The sequence below is a fragment of the Apaloderma vittatum genome, unplaced genomic scaffold (genome assembly GCF_000703405.1).
Source record: "Apaloderma vittatum isolate BGI_N311 unplaced genomic scaffold, ASM70340v1 scaffold15536, whole genome shotgun sequence".
NCBI lineage: Eukaryota > Metazoa > Chordata > Aves > Trogoniformes > Trogonidae > Apaloderma > Apaloderma vittatum.
The window spans coordinates 26,077-40,387 of record NW_009720182.1 but is presented as its reverse complement, the minus strand read 5'-3'; the positions used below and the strand labels follow the sequence as shown (position 1 = coordinate 40,387).

The 14,311-nt window shown below is 44.5% G+C and overlaps 1 protein-coding gene across 2 annotated transcripts in view; it reads right to left on the bottom strand.

Moving 5' to 3' along the window:
- GABRR1 (gamma-aminobutyric acid (GABA) A receptor, rho 1) overlaps positions 1 to 14,311 on the bottom strand; it is a 33,303-nt gene that overhangs the window by 3,484 nt on the left and 15,508 nt on the right. The window contains exons 2-8 of one of the 2 annotated variants that reach the window (XM_009870933.1): positions 12,942 to 12,995; positions 11,108 to 11,214; positions 9,564 to 9,631; positions 4,865 to 5,088; positions 1,940 to 2,022; positions 644 to 784; positions 77 to 229 (exon numbers count right to left, since the gene is read on the bottom strand). In XM_009870933.1, the coding sequence (XP_009869235.1) occupies positions 77 to 229; positions 644 to 784; positions 1,940 to 2,022; positions 4,865 to 5,088; positions 9,564 to 9,631; positions 11,108 to 11,214; positions 12,942 to 12,995 (830 nt within the window). The remainder of the gene's footprint in view (positions 1 to 76; positions 230 to 643; positions 785 to 1,939; positions 2,023 to 4,864; positions 5,089 to 9,563; positions 9,632 to 11,107; positions 11,215 to 12,941; positions 12,996 to 14,311) is intronic. The other variant, XM_009870934.1, reaches the window with a different exon arrangement.

Genomic DNA, 14,311 nt, shown 5'->3' with positions numbered 1-14,311 from the left:
GGATTTCATCTCGATGGTCAAGACTGCGATTGCAGCAATTGTCTCTTAAGTCTGCTGAGTACAAGATTGTTTTTACCTAATGGGACTCTTGCGGGAACTGCTCGGCGATCGATCCAGAAAGACACCCAGGACAACATGACCATGAGGGTAGCCGGGAAGTAGGTTTGAAGCAAGAAGAAGAAGATGTGTCGGCGTAAAGTAAAGTTTATATAGAGGCGATTGTACCAGCCTGTATAACAGAGAGATGGAAAAAGAGAAGTCACACCAACATCAAACTGCTTTGGGATACGGTGAGGTTGCATCAGGAGAAAAGCAGAGTTAATGACCACGGATCATTGCAGTTTGCACAAAAAACTCTTACTGAATCAACCATCAAAGTCATAGCGTCTCTAAGGACCATATCTTCCGGAGAAGATAATATAACCTGTGCACTGAGAGGGTTTAATTCAGGCTGGTGTGATCCTGAAGAGGGATTGTCTTTCCAGACTACATAACCATCAAGATGGAGTGGCAGGGACAGCAGCCTTGTCAAGGGCCACAGTGAGACCCTGCAGTGGACAATCCTCCATGGCCAAGGTCAAGGGGGACAGTTTGCACCCCTTCTATGCCCAGCCCACTCTCTGGGAGGCCCTGTGGTACCCACCTGTGCTGCTGTAAAAGGCGAGCTTCGTGGTGGTGTGAAACTCCTGGATCAGGAACTGAGACAGTGATATCCTTTCATCCGTTTTTAGGGAATCATTCCCATTCTTCCAGTAGAGCATGAGGTCATCTTCAGTGTAGGCATCTAGGGGAGCAGAGCAAACCTCGGTGCATGGAGTCAACTGCTGTCACACCCACAGCCCAGGGTGCACCCACACACTTTCCAGGCTACCTGTGAGGTCCCAAATGGGCCAAAAGGCCAAATATCACCACGTAGCTGAGAGCCATGCTGGTGGTGGGTATGGCTGTGGCAAGGAGTGGACAAGCTCATTGTCACAGCTCTCAGGCCTGATGCCTGGTACATTTTGTAAATGCTTCTGTTTCTCTAATCATAATTTTGCACACACACACTGTGTGTCAGGTAACCCACTGCATCAGAAGTTGAGAAACTTAAAACCTTATAAACATCTTAAAATCAGAAGCAAGGAAAGAAGACTTAGAAGGAACAATCTATCAGTGGTCTGAGGTATGCAGGAGTAAAATCTCCTGGGTAAGCTTTCTGCCTGCAATGTACACAGGAACATTACAGGTCTTGGTTTGTTTAATACATGTGGGAATATAGTAATGTTAATCTTTCGGATGGGTTTAGTAGTAGCTCTTCCCCGGACAGGAAGAAAAAAATGTTTTAGAATTAAGATTATAATTTTTTATGACAAGCTTAAAAATGAGAAGAAAAAAATCATAAAAAGCTAAAATTTTAAAATATTACTATATGAAATCTAGCCAATTCATATGTGCATCATACTTGGGATAAAGGATCTACATGTGGGTATAAGATGGGTTTATCTCAAATAGGTATAAGAAATATAAGAGAAAGGTGATTAATGTCACTTCCCCATCATAGTTTCTACACTACAGATGAGCAGATGGTGCGCATGAAGGGCTTAGGTGTTTGAGGACACTTGGGCAAGCAGGTGCTGCTGGAGACTGCTGACCTGCAGGCAAGTGGCCCAGGTCCTCTGGGGACAGGATGGCAGTGTGACAGCCTGGTTGACTTTTAGGGACATTGGCAAGAGAATCTGCTTTTTAAAAACACTGGATCATTGCAAGCACCATCTCATTCTAGTGAAAAAACATGGGCAGGAAGTTTTTCTTAGTGTGGAAGCCTGCCGGCTTTGGTTAGAGCTTCCATGAACAAAGCAGCAGTTTAATCATCAGTATAATTATTAGTATCATTAAATACAGTTTTGGTGCCCATGGGGTGCAGCCCTTGGCTCCCCTACACCTCTGCTTTACTTACAGCTTTCGATCTCCAGGGAACATGTCTGTGTGTCCAGGGGAAAGCGACTAAAATCCATGTTGCACATTGCTGTTACTGTAACTCTAGGAATAAAAAGAACCACACCTTTAAAATCTTTCTTGTGTGACTGAAAAGTAGTAAAGCTGTGAGTTTGTTTTTTCATTAAGTACCTACAGAGCCAGTAACAGTCCACTGAAAATAAATACCTTCCATTCATCTAAAGCCATTCCACTTTAGTTAAAGCCATTTCTTCTTCTCAGCAAACTAGTTTTAGAAGAGATGACTAGAAATTTAGGCCATTAGAAATTGCTACTAGATGACAGCAATATTGGAGAAGAAAATGGGAAAAGGGAGGAGAGGGCACTTCTTCCTCTTGGACTATTTGTGGAGCTCTGTGCTTTGTACAATAAAATAATTTCCATTTATCAAAGCCATCCTAATGCCACGAGGGATGGAGGTTCCTGCACACACCGTGAATTTCCAGCTGCTCAAGGAGAACCCGAGGATCAGCCACCAGAGGGCACAAGCAGTGCCTTGAGTTAGGGCTGGTGTGTGACAAAAACCACTGAAACGCACTGCCCCGTTGATCAAAAGCTCTAGTCTTGTCATGGTGTGGTTATAGAATCGTTTAGGTTTAACAGCATAATTCTGTATTTGCGCTGGAAGTACCCATGAATCTTAACTCAGCTGGCTTGAACTTACAGGGAAGTAAAGGAAAATATAAGTATAAATCACAATGGCAAAAGAATTAATGAATTATAGCAGGGCTAATGGTAGACAGACGTCTGTTACATAATGATAAAAACACTGCAGTCGCTTATGTGAGTAGTCCTTCTGCATGTGCGGGTCCCCACTGATGTTACTTTCCTATATGCATTTAGTCTCTGTGAAAGGGCTTGGCTCGGATGTGTTGTTAAGGTGACAGCAAGGTCTACAGCGGTTTCCAAGACAAGAGAAGGCAAATTCTGGTGAAGGACATTAAAAAGACGAAGACCAAGGAAAAATATCATCTACAAGCAAAGGCAGGCAAGCAGTAATGACCCCTTTCCTCTTAGGGGAACACCAACACTCTTACTTCCCCAGCATTCACAAAGCACCCCAACCTGCAGTTACCACTGAATAAAACAATGAGACTCTGTCCGTTTGCTCTTCAAGATGTTCACTGCCATTTTGTATGGGACAATTTTTTAAGCACAAGTCTGCATGTGACAGGATCTGAATGGTTTGATATGCTTCTGTTGCTATCTTCTTTAGACAACCATAAATGCTTGCAACACAAATGACTAGTATGCAGCTAAATGAAAAAGTATATAGGCCATGTGTGCTACAACTGAACATTATGTCACTTTACTGTCCTTTTTTTTACTGTACTAAGGACCTGAGCAAACTTTGCAAAGAAACACCTGAACCTTGTCTGAAATGAAAGAAAATGAAAAAAAAGCCTTAATAATGAGAAGGTAGACACTGCTCAGGCTGTGAATTCTAATGAACAGTACGTTAAAGATATAAGAGAACAAGAAAATTCTTGTCAAACTGATACACCACAGGGGACTGGCATCAAGAATTGCTTTGCTTACCTTCCTTTAATAGAATTGTAAAACATCTTGGCAGGCTGAAAAGCTGATCTCCTCACCTCTTGGCAGGCTCAGTTCTACTTTTGCCACTCCTAAGATCACTGTCTAACATGCCGTTAAAGACCACCACACTCTTCCCAAGAAATGTATTCTGCAATCTTATAATTAGTTAAATCTGTGCATCCTGATGATACTGACCTCCTGTCAGTCAGATTTTTCTGCTTTTGTGTCCTTCAGAATACGTCACCTATCATCTGATGCTTTTTTTGTCATGTATTTTGTTATTTCATTGCTGTAGAGGTGATGTCAAAATTCTTGCATCATAACACTGTGCAGCAATTTCCTCTCTAGTAAGTTTTTATGGGTCATTTGGCAATGCTTGTCTTCTAACTGGATGGAGCTGGAGCCAAGAAAAACAGAAGCACCAGTTTAGGTTTCTTCTGGAGACTGGGAGGTGCTGCTCACTTAATGTCTCCAAGTATCAAAATGTTACTTATTAAAAAGAAAAGAATCCTGGTTTAACAATGTTCAGGTCAGCAATGTCCCTCTCAAAGCTGATTGACCGGCTGGAAAACAAGGAAGAAAGCCAGGACTGAGATCACCCCTCAAATTAGACGACAAAATAAAGTTTACTCAAAAGGTCACCCTCAAAGAGCTTTTGCACATTTCACTCATTTTACTCATGAAATGTGAATAAAAAGCAGGGAGAGCAAAAGTCAAGTGTCTGAGTTGCTCTAGCTGTACACGAGTCACCAGGATCTCTGTACCCTTGCTCTGAAGCTTGTCACTTCATGTGCCGAAGGGTGTTCTTTTTTATTGCTTATCATAAAGCTAAATTTACACTTGCTATGATTTATATTTCTTGATTATTACCTGTAAAAATAGAAATTGTGCATTTTGCTAGGCCCAGAGACTTTGTTGTATAATGAAGCGGATAACTATAGCCGCCCTGGCCTTCTGTTTATTATCAGTCATTGTCCTTTTCCTTAAATTGTGCCTGGGCTGTTCAGCAGTGCCCCACAGGGCCTGCAGCCCACTGGTCCCCAGCGAGCTGCCTCGAGGGACTGCCATGACTGGCCACAGCTTCCTGACAGCAGGAGCAGGGACAAACCACACACGCCGGCCGAAGGGACACGGGTGGAACCAGCAACGTTGGCACAGGAGTTGCCTTCCTGCAGCAGGCACTTGATGGACTTGCACAGGGACTCAGATGCCAGTGGATGGCCAGCATATTCATTCTTTTTAATGTATTTTTTAGTATGAAGCCATGCACAAAGACGATACAGGAATCAATTAAACTGCTTTCTCTCTCACTCCACTAACAGCTCGCATTGATCAAATGCAGCTTTACCTGAGGCTATAAAGTACCTTCCCATCTGGCTGGACCCGCAGCATGACATTGTCTGTGGTGGTATCATGGATGAAGGAACGCTTGGAGTGGACGAAGAACATGTCGGGGACCCAGATCTTCTTCACCAGCCTGCCATCAAAGGTCATGCTTTGGTTGTTGGTGCTGGGGAAGGACAGCCTCTCATCTTTCCAGTAGTGCCTCAGATAAAGCGTCATGGTGAAATCCTGCAACAAACAGGCTTGTGTCACAAATTACCCCTTATTGGCATAGCAATGATTTCTCCTCTCTGGGACAAACAACAAGCTGTAAAGCACTATTCCTGAAAGCACATCCACTCCCTGAGCTGCAGGGGCCATGATCAGCTGCAGCTTATTTATTCCTCTGGTCAGACAGACTTATAGGGCTCAGAAATCAGAGGCCATCCAGGTGGCAAGTCCACCTTTGAAATACAAATGTTGCATTTTGGTGTCTGCAAGCTACTCACTGGGACCAAAAGGCAGACATGCCGAGGCAGCAGTAGGTGGAGAGTGCTGCCAACCACTTAAACCCTCAACCACAGGATGCTGTATTTCTGAAGCCAACAGCAAAGAAGCAGTTGCTGCTGCGGCTGCCCTCTGCACTGCTCTGGTAATTGCTCTCTCCCTGGCGGCTGGAAGAGTGGGCTGCTCTTCCTCCAGCATGGCCACTGAAACCTTCTTGACTCAGTATTTGACCAAAACGGTTTGGGTTATTTTGCTCTTTCTCCTCACATATCATACTCTACGATCTGAAGCATGCTCCTTCTCTTTGAGCTCTGCGGTGTTTGGAGTTCAGATGCCAGAGGCACATACACTTTGTATGCTTTTTTCCTTATTTCGAAGGAAGCACTCACATATCCGAAGATAAGCTCACATATAAGTGTTTATAAGCACGGTATCTTTGAGTGTAGCAAAATATATTGCTGATAAACCGAGAGAAGCGTCTAAGATGGACCCGTCTGCATTGGCGTCTGGATGGTTTTGGGACGGGTTTTTCTGAAATTAATTGGCATGTGATTTTTTTTCTTTCTACAACACTTTCCAGGCATTTTGAAATATGAGTGTTTCTGCAGGCATTTTTCAGTAGAAATGATTAGTTAGTGGCAGCCTGTGCTATTATACTAGAGGCCGATAAAATTCTTGGAAAAGCTTTGTATTACAGCCAGCTGAAGCTCCCAAAGTGGCTGACCATGAAATTTTATCTTGTTCATTTGATCCATTCTACATTGTTCTTTAACATCATTTCTCTGTATACAAATTTAAAGATGACCATTCTTGGGAAACCTTTTACATTTGCTCCTCTGGGTTAATGTGTCCATAATAAATTGACAGACGTTTGTTCTTCAGCGAGAAGTCAGTGCTTCACATTTTTGCACAAAATCACATTTATAGTCACTGTGGAAAAATCATATATTGTCAGCTTTCATTAAGAAAGATTTATTAATACTAGTTAGTATTAATCTGGGAACCACAATATTTTAGAAAGCATCATCTGAAAAATCCTCCAAGCAACGTCTATGTAATATCTCCTTCTTCTTTTGGTCCATTTCTCAGAGACACTATTAGCTCTCCCATTATGTTTGTAAATGAATTTCCAATCCTAAGTAATAATCTGTTTTTCTCCAGATAAAACGGCTGCCCTACACATCCTGCAAAAGTTCTGTTGACTTCAGAGTCAGTGGCCCATAAGTCTTTTTTTACTATTAAATAGTCTGAACTGTGACTCATAATGAAGTTTTACAACACCCTCTATTATTTTACCACTTTTTTTTAAGTAGTCAGAAAGTAGGAGGAAAAAAGGAAAAATTGATATATCTAACTCCTCGAGGTTAAATTTAGTGCAGAGTGAATGTCTCTGTCACCAATGCCACTTCATTTAAAAATAAAGCAATGATCTTGCAAAGCACTGTGGCCTTTTTCTATAAAGCTGCATAAGTTAAAAAGAATTGATTCTGACAGTATAGAGTCTTCTCTGTCATTATTTTAAAAACCGCCAAAATTGACCCCGAGTTGTTTTTTTTTTACCCAGGACCATACAGGTTTTGTTCCATGTTGCTGGATGTTGCAGCACGACATTACACAAGGAAAAGTGGCAGTATTCAAAAATCAGGAGAAATTGTTCAAAACCATAATGCCCACTTTAAAAGGTGAGGGGTTGTTTGTTTGTTTTGTGGTTTTTTTTTTTACCTTAAAATCCTCGATGTTAAGTTCTTTTCATTTGCTTTCAAGTTCCAAAGATTTTCAGAGGCTCTCTAGCCACCTTATAGAATCATACAGTGAATTGGAATGGAACTGAACAGAACAGAGTAGAATAGAATAGAATAGAATAGAATAGAATAGAATAGAATAGAATAGAATAGAATAGAATAGAATAGAATAGAATAGAATAGAATCGAATCAAATCATTTTGGTTGGAAGGGATCCACAATGATTGTCTAGTCCAACTGCCTGACCACTTCAGAGGTGGCTAAGTTAAACCATGTTATTAAGGGCATTGTCCAAACACCTCTGAAACACTGACAGGCTTGGGGCATTGGCCACCTCTCTAAGAAGCCTATTTCAGTGTTGACCACCCTCTAGGTAAAGAAATTCTTCCTAACGTCCAGTGTAAACATCTCCCAGTGCAGATTTGAACCATTCCCACATGTCCTATTGCTGGATAACAGGAAGGGACCTTCAAAGGTCTAGTCCAAGTCCTCTGCAGTGAGCAGGGACATCTTTAACTAAATCAGGTTGCTCAGAGACCCATGAAGCCTGACCTTGAATGTCTCCAGAGACGGGGCAGCCACCACCTCCCTGGGCAACCTGTGCCAGTGCCTCACCACTCCCATTGTAAAAAAACTTCTTCCTTATATTCAGTCTAAATCCACCCTGCTCTAGTTTAAAACTAGATCCTCATCCTGTCACTACATTCCCTTGCAAACAGTCCCTCCTCATCTTTCCTGTAGCCCCCTTAAGGCACTGGAAGGCCACTATAAAGCCTCCCTTCTCTTCTCCAGGCTGAACAACCCCAACTCTCTCAGCCTGTCCTCGCAGGAGAGGTGCTCCAGCCCTTTGATCATTCTTGTAGCCCTCCTCTGGAGCTGCTCCAACAGGTTCATGTCCTTCTTATGTTGAGACCTTCACAAGCTTTCTCCTCAACCAGAAGGTCTGGGACCATCCCAGGAGAGGCAAAAGTTCAGACACTCCATTGCTGGTGGTCAGGGTGCAAAGACCAGAGAGCAGACGAGACAGGGCTGACAACTGGAGGGGTGGGCAGAATGTGCACTCTGATGTGCCTCAGCATTGCAACCGTGCCGTACCTAGCAAGTGGCCAGTTGACTGCAGGTATGCCAGACTGCTCAAATGCTGAAATGGCTGCAGTGATTGGAGCCCAGCATATCACCTGGGTGGCTGTCAAACACCAGCTGTGCTGCCACACAGCCATGGTCCTGGCTTAGACATGGGAGGAGGCTGGGCACAGGCTCTTTAACCTTTGGCTGTTAATTAGGAGCACAAAGAAGTTGGGACTTTCCATGAAAGCTTCAGAGCTCTTTGATACACAAGCTGAAAGAGCAAAACATTTTGAAAAGTATCCTGCATTGAGATTTGATGGGATTTTTTCACTTCCAAAGAAGAGGCTGAGCTTCTGAGGGGCTCTGATGTTTGATAAGCTCTGGGTTTTGCAAGGGTGAATAAAATTGGTGTAGGTCTTGCAATGTACGTGCAGGGCCACCTCCCGTTCCCATTCTGTGTTCCTGCTCTCCTGCACAGGCTGTTGTTTACTTGTCACATACGCGTGTAAAATCTTCCTATGGAAAATGTCCTGCAGAAATCATACCTTACTTACAGCAGCATTTTGTGATGAAAAAAGCCCCTCCAGCAAAAATCATTAAGACCAAAATCTGAACTACTTCGAGAGCATTTGAAAACTGACAATTTTCACATTACTAATCGTATGGAAAGAAGGAAATGAAGGACAGAGTCTCAGTAAGGAATTTAGACTGCACAGAGCACCAGCACTAGTCCGGTGTGCCCCTGAAATCAGTGTGAAGATAGAAGAAGGACCAACAGATCATTATGCTGATACTCAGCACACACCAGGGATGATACAACTGCTAACACGCCAAAGGCAAGTTCTAGAGAAACTTGACTCCTCCAAGCACGTCCTGCCTGCATCTGTTCGGAAGCAGAACATACCAGCCTGAGCCAGTGCTGCTCTCACGATGGCTACATGACTTCTGACTGGGGGCTAGCTTGCCCTTGGCCACCTCAGAATGGGGCCAAAGCGAGGCTGTGTCTGTATTATATCAAAGTGCCTTACAATTAACAGGTTAGTTGGTCCCTCAGAGCTTTTAATGGTGTTATTACTTCTTCAGAAAATGTAAAACCCCAAATCCTTTGGCCTAACTCTTGGCACTGTTGTATCATTTTGATCTAGAGAAAAGAAATTGTCAGATTTCTTTCTTCTGCTTCAAGGGAGATGAAATGGTAGCGTGAGATCAAGAGAAGTAATTTTCAGCGGATTCAGATCAAAGCTGAATCTGCATCCCAGAGGTTGCGGAGTGTTCACCCCTGGGGTATTCAAACCTCATAGACACAAACCCAGACAGCCTGCTCTAGCCAGTCCTGCTCTCAGCAGGAGTTTGGGCTAGATGGTCTCCAAAGGTTCTATCTGACCCTTGTCGTTCTGTGACTCTTACCATGTCCACCTCAGAAATGCTGTCCAGACTTTCAACTTGGACATCCACTCCAACAGGAATTGCAGGGCCTGGGGGAAAAAAAAAATAAATTAAAAGTTGGCAAAGTATAAACCTGGTGAGACAAAGTAATCCTCTGGCTTTTGCATTTTAGAGATAAAAATAGATGCTCAATCTCAAATGGAAATGACAGTAAACCAACTGGAAGTAGAAGCAATTGGAATTCATAAGCGAAACCTCCTAGTAACAATCAAAATCAGCACTGAGGCTGACCTCTATATTACGTCATCCTACATGCATCCCTTCAAAACTTAAAAGCGGTTTTCATTGCTTTTAGCAATTGTAATTGCTTTTAGCTCTGGCACTCCTGTCTAGGGGTTGCAAGACCCTTAAAAGCGGTTTTCATTGCTTTTAGCAATTTTAATTGCTTTTAGCTCTGGCACTCCGGTCTAGGGGTTGCAAGACGTGTGCCTCGCAGAGCATCTGTTCACATGGAGAGCTGTGACAGCATAGCTAAGGGAATGCAGAAGAGTTACTCTGAATTTTTCCATGAATTCTGCTTCACTTTCAGGCTAATAACATCTTTAGCAGCTACTCTGCACGTTTGGCTTTCACATCACTCAGTGCTCAGCTGAGTAAAAGACAGGGTGACGGGAGAGGATGTATGGCAGGACAGAGGCATGTGCCACTGAGCCTGGGGCTCCCGAGGGGAAGAATCAGACTATGACCCCATGTAATATGGATTTCGATCTTTTTTCCTTCCTCCAGGCTTTGACTAGCCACTCGTATACTGCTGGCAATTAAAGTACAGGAGATCTGTCAAGACAAATAATGCTCACATTAGTGGAATGCTATGAAACTGAAACCTTTTTAAATTAATTGAACATGCTGGTATTTGGTATATTGAGCATTTAGCAATAAAATCTTCTTCCATCAGAGTATATAATGGTATCCTGGATTTGAATGACCATCTGTCAGCCAGAAAGGGTAGATAAATTACAATATTCTCTAATCCGATGGGCTGAAAGAAAACGTGTTCTCCTTCATCCATTCCCCTGAAAGCTTAGGTTGCTTTAGTGCACAGGCACAAAACTGTGAGCAAGCACTAAGACATGACAGCCAGAATATTTTCTTTTGGGTTATAAATTAAATGTCCAGGTCAGTAAGCATGATACGTGACTTGATCATGCACACATATAGACATAGTAAGACGAAATCTTAGAGTTTTCCCATTATCCGGGAATAAAGGTGGATTTTCAGATTGGGTGTTTTTTTGGAAAAAAAAGTCACTGAATACCAGGAATATTGTATTGCCTGTAATCACATTTCCATGTCTTTGACCATGCTATTTTCTCGTCGAAGGAAGGAGGCTATTTTGCTGCACTCCTATTTCCTCAAGCATGTTATGGATTCACAACACAAAATAACAAAAATTAGATATAGAATAGTCTCTGCTTGTCAGTCTTCTTGTTCACCTGTGTATGTGTTACAATAAAAAGAACTGATGGTTTAAAATAGGACAATTGACAAATGCGCATGTTTCATACCTCCAAAACCCGGTCTCATGCTGAAGTCATGATCATCTATTCGCAGCAGCTGCTCTGACTTTGTCAGGGGAGATTTGGTGATGTCAGGGCTTCGTTTTAGGATTGGGCTACCAAGAAGAGAGAAGCAGAGCTATGAACCCTGAGCAGCACCTCTGAGAAATACACACCCACTTCACTCCATTACCCCTTAGACCTTTAGACCTTAACCATGCGATTGTTTGTAGTAGTTGGCAGAGTGTCATTAAAAAAAGATGATTCCTGCCTTCAACATACAGCTTAGGCACCTGTGATAATTCTGGCACTGAGAAAACATTTGTTTGGTGACTTTTTGTCTCTGTAAAATTATCTCTGCTTGTAGCACAGTTTGGAGACAATAATATGAAAGCGTGGGCCGGAGGGCATTGTGCATAACTGGGGAAATGAAAACAGAGGGGAGGCATTTCTGCTATTAAGTTATGATGGCGAGTTAGGCCAGGAATTAGGGAAATAATATATCAAATAAGCTACTGGCTGTTGCCCAAGAACAAAATGGAGACAGGCTGGGAACCAGGCCAGGAGTCAGGCTATCCCCTAACTTGGGATAAAATGATTAGCTCCCGTCCCAGATTTCTAACAAGGATAAAAAGGAGCATTAAAGACCTGAGAGGTCTCTGAGCATTAAGGAGCCTGGGAGGGTCATTCCAGAAGCTGTTGGAGTTGCACCAAATGTCAGACAGAGGATGCTCTGCTCCTCCTCCACATCCAAGGTGCAAAATGCTAGTGGGCATCCCAGTGCTTTGGCTGGGATGGTGGTAGCAGTATCTCGGCTGCTCCATCACGTAGGTAGAGCCTTGCTGCCCTCGGAGCCAGCTGCATGCCAGCCACTCGGGTGATACAGGGGCTCAAAAACAGGAGGAAAGATGTTGCTGGTTATCTATTTGAGAAAAGATGAGATGGTTTGCTCAGAGAGGCGCTTGTCTGGATATACACAAGACAAGTCAGATACAGATTCAAAGAAAATAGGATGGGGAGTATACTCCTGAGATAAAGCTCCTCCTAAATGAGACTGCTTAACCGTGCTGTACCTCTCACAGAATTGTGGGCAAGTGTACCATGAAGCTAATACTACAACCTCCTAACAGAGACCAGAGATGTTAACAGCAACTCCTCTCTCAAACTCAGAGCTTTATCTGGACCACAGCATATCTTAGAAATATGCTCAGCCTCAGTTTAATAATCTCTACGACTGGTGAGTTGTCTACCGCCATCAGTAAATTCTTCTAGTCAAGAATTATCCCTCAGGCATTTTAAAAGGTGGCCCCTGCTTCTGCTTTAGGTTTAATTCAGCCTGTGACACATCCGTGGCTTTGTAATTGTGCATTGGGGAAGGTTTGCACCTGGCTGAGGTCGGGGAGCGATATTTGCAGGTCACTGGCAAAACCTTCAACATCTGTGAGGAGGCCTGACCATGCTCAAAATAGTATTTTCTCCCTGGCAGCAGCAGAGGGAATGACGACCGGTGTGATGGAGAGCCCGTGGAGCAGGGCTTGGCTCTGCGGGAGGGCTACTCGGAGGGAAGGAGCCCGCTCACACAGCACGGGCAACACAAACCACATGGCAGCAGAAAGCAAAGCCCGAGGGGCTGCTTTAGACAGCCACGGCGTCACACCTCACCTCCGTGAGGGTATCAGGCAATGTGGCTTCCCCTGGGGCTTGTGGACGCTGCCAATGGCATGACTGCTGTCTAAACAGGACTGTCATGCTCAAACGGTGTCCCTTTCCCCTGCCACTGCCTCAGCCTGGCCATGGGTTACGGTCAGGCCAGCAGCAGCCCCAGACAGAGAGTTTCTCTTACCTGCCTTGCTTGTGCGCCTCGCTGTGGGCTTCCCGCCTCTGCCGCTGCGGCCGGCTGAACAGAAACAACAAGAAAAGGGGGAGCTGAGACCAGTGATCACGGGTGAGGACATCAGGAGGGAAGGGTGGTGGGAAGCACCAGATGCCTGCAGCGTTACCTTCTGTCATAGGTGTGAAATGTCTCTTACCTTTTTTTTTAACATTTTTCCTGAAGGCTGGGCATAGCGGAAGGTGCAGAGGATGGGGGTGCCGGGGCCTTGCGGCCAGGACAGCGCAAAAGAAGTGGAGTGATGATTTTTGTGAGGTGTGAAGCCACTGGGTTTGACTGCCTGGCAAAGGTATTGGGGCTGGTACTGGGTCCAGCCCTATTAAATTTATTCATCAATGACCTGGACAAAGGGACAGAGTATATCCTCGACAAGCTTGTCAATGATATAAAACTCGGAGGAGTGGCTGACATGCCAGAGGGCTGTTCTGCCATACAGCGTGACCTGGAGAGGCTGGAGAGCTGGATGGGGAGAAACCTAATGAAATTCAATAAAGGCAAGTGCCAAGGACTACATCTGAGGAAGAACAACCTCACGTATCCATACAGATTGGGGCCAGACATGTTGGGGAGCAGCTCTGGGGAGAAGGACTTGGGAGTCCTGGTGGACAACAGGCTGACCATGAGCTGCCAATTTGCCCTCATGACTGAGAAGGCCAATGGCATCCTGAGATGCGTAAAGAATAGTGTAGCCAGCAGGTGGAGGGAGGTCATCCTCTCCCTCTACCTCTGCATTACTGCGTCCAGTTCTGGGCTCCTCAGTTCAAGAAGGACGAGGAGCTATTGAAGAGAGTCCAGCACAGAGGCACTATGATGATGAGGGGACTGGAGCACCTCCCATATGAGGAAAACTGAGAGCTGGATCTGTTTAGCCTGGTGAAGAGGAGGCTGAGAGGGGATCTCATTAATGCTGATAAATATCTAGAGTGCAGATGTCAGGAGGGTGCGGCCAGGCTCTTCTCTGTGGTACCCAGTGACAGGACAAGGGGCAATGGTCACAAACCGGAAAACAGGAGGTTCAACCTAAACATAAGGAAATACTTCTTTACTGAGCGGGTCCAGAGGAAAGCAACGAGGCTGGAGAAGGGACTGGAGGAAAAGTCCTGTGAGGAGAGGCTGAGGGAGCTGGGGGTGTTTAGCCTGGAGAAGAGGAGACTCAGGGGGTACTTCATCACTCTCTACAACTGCCTGAAGGGAGGGTGTAGTCAGGTGGGGGTTGGGCTCTTCTCCCAGGCAACCAGTGACAGGACGAGAGGGCACGGCCTGAAACTGTGTCAGGGCAGGTTTAGGTTGGATCTCAGGAAACCCTTGCTCACGGAGAGGGT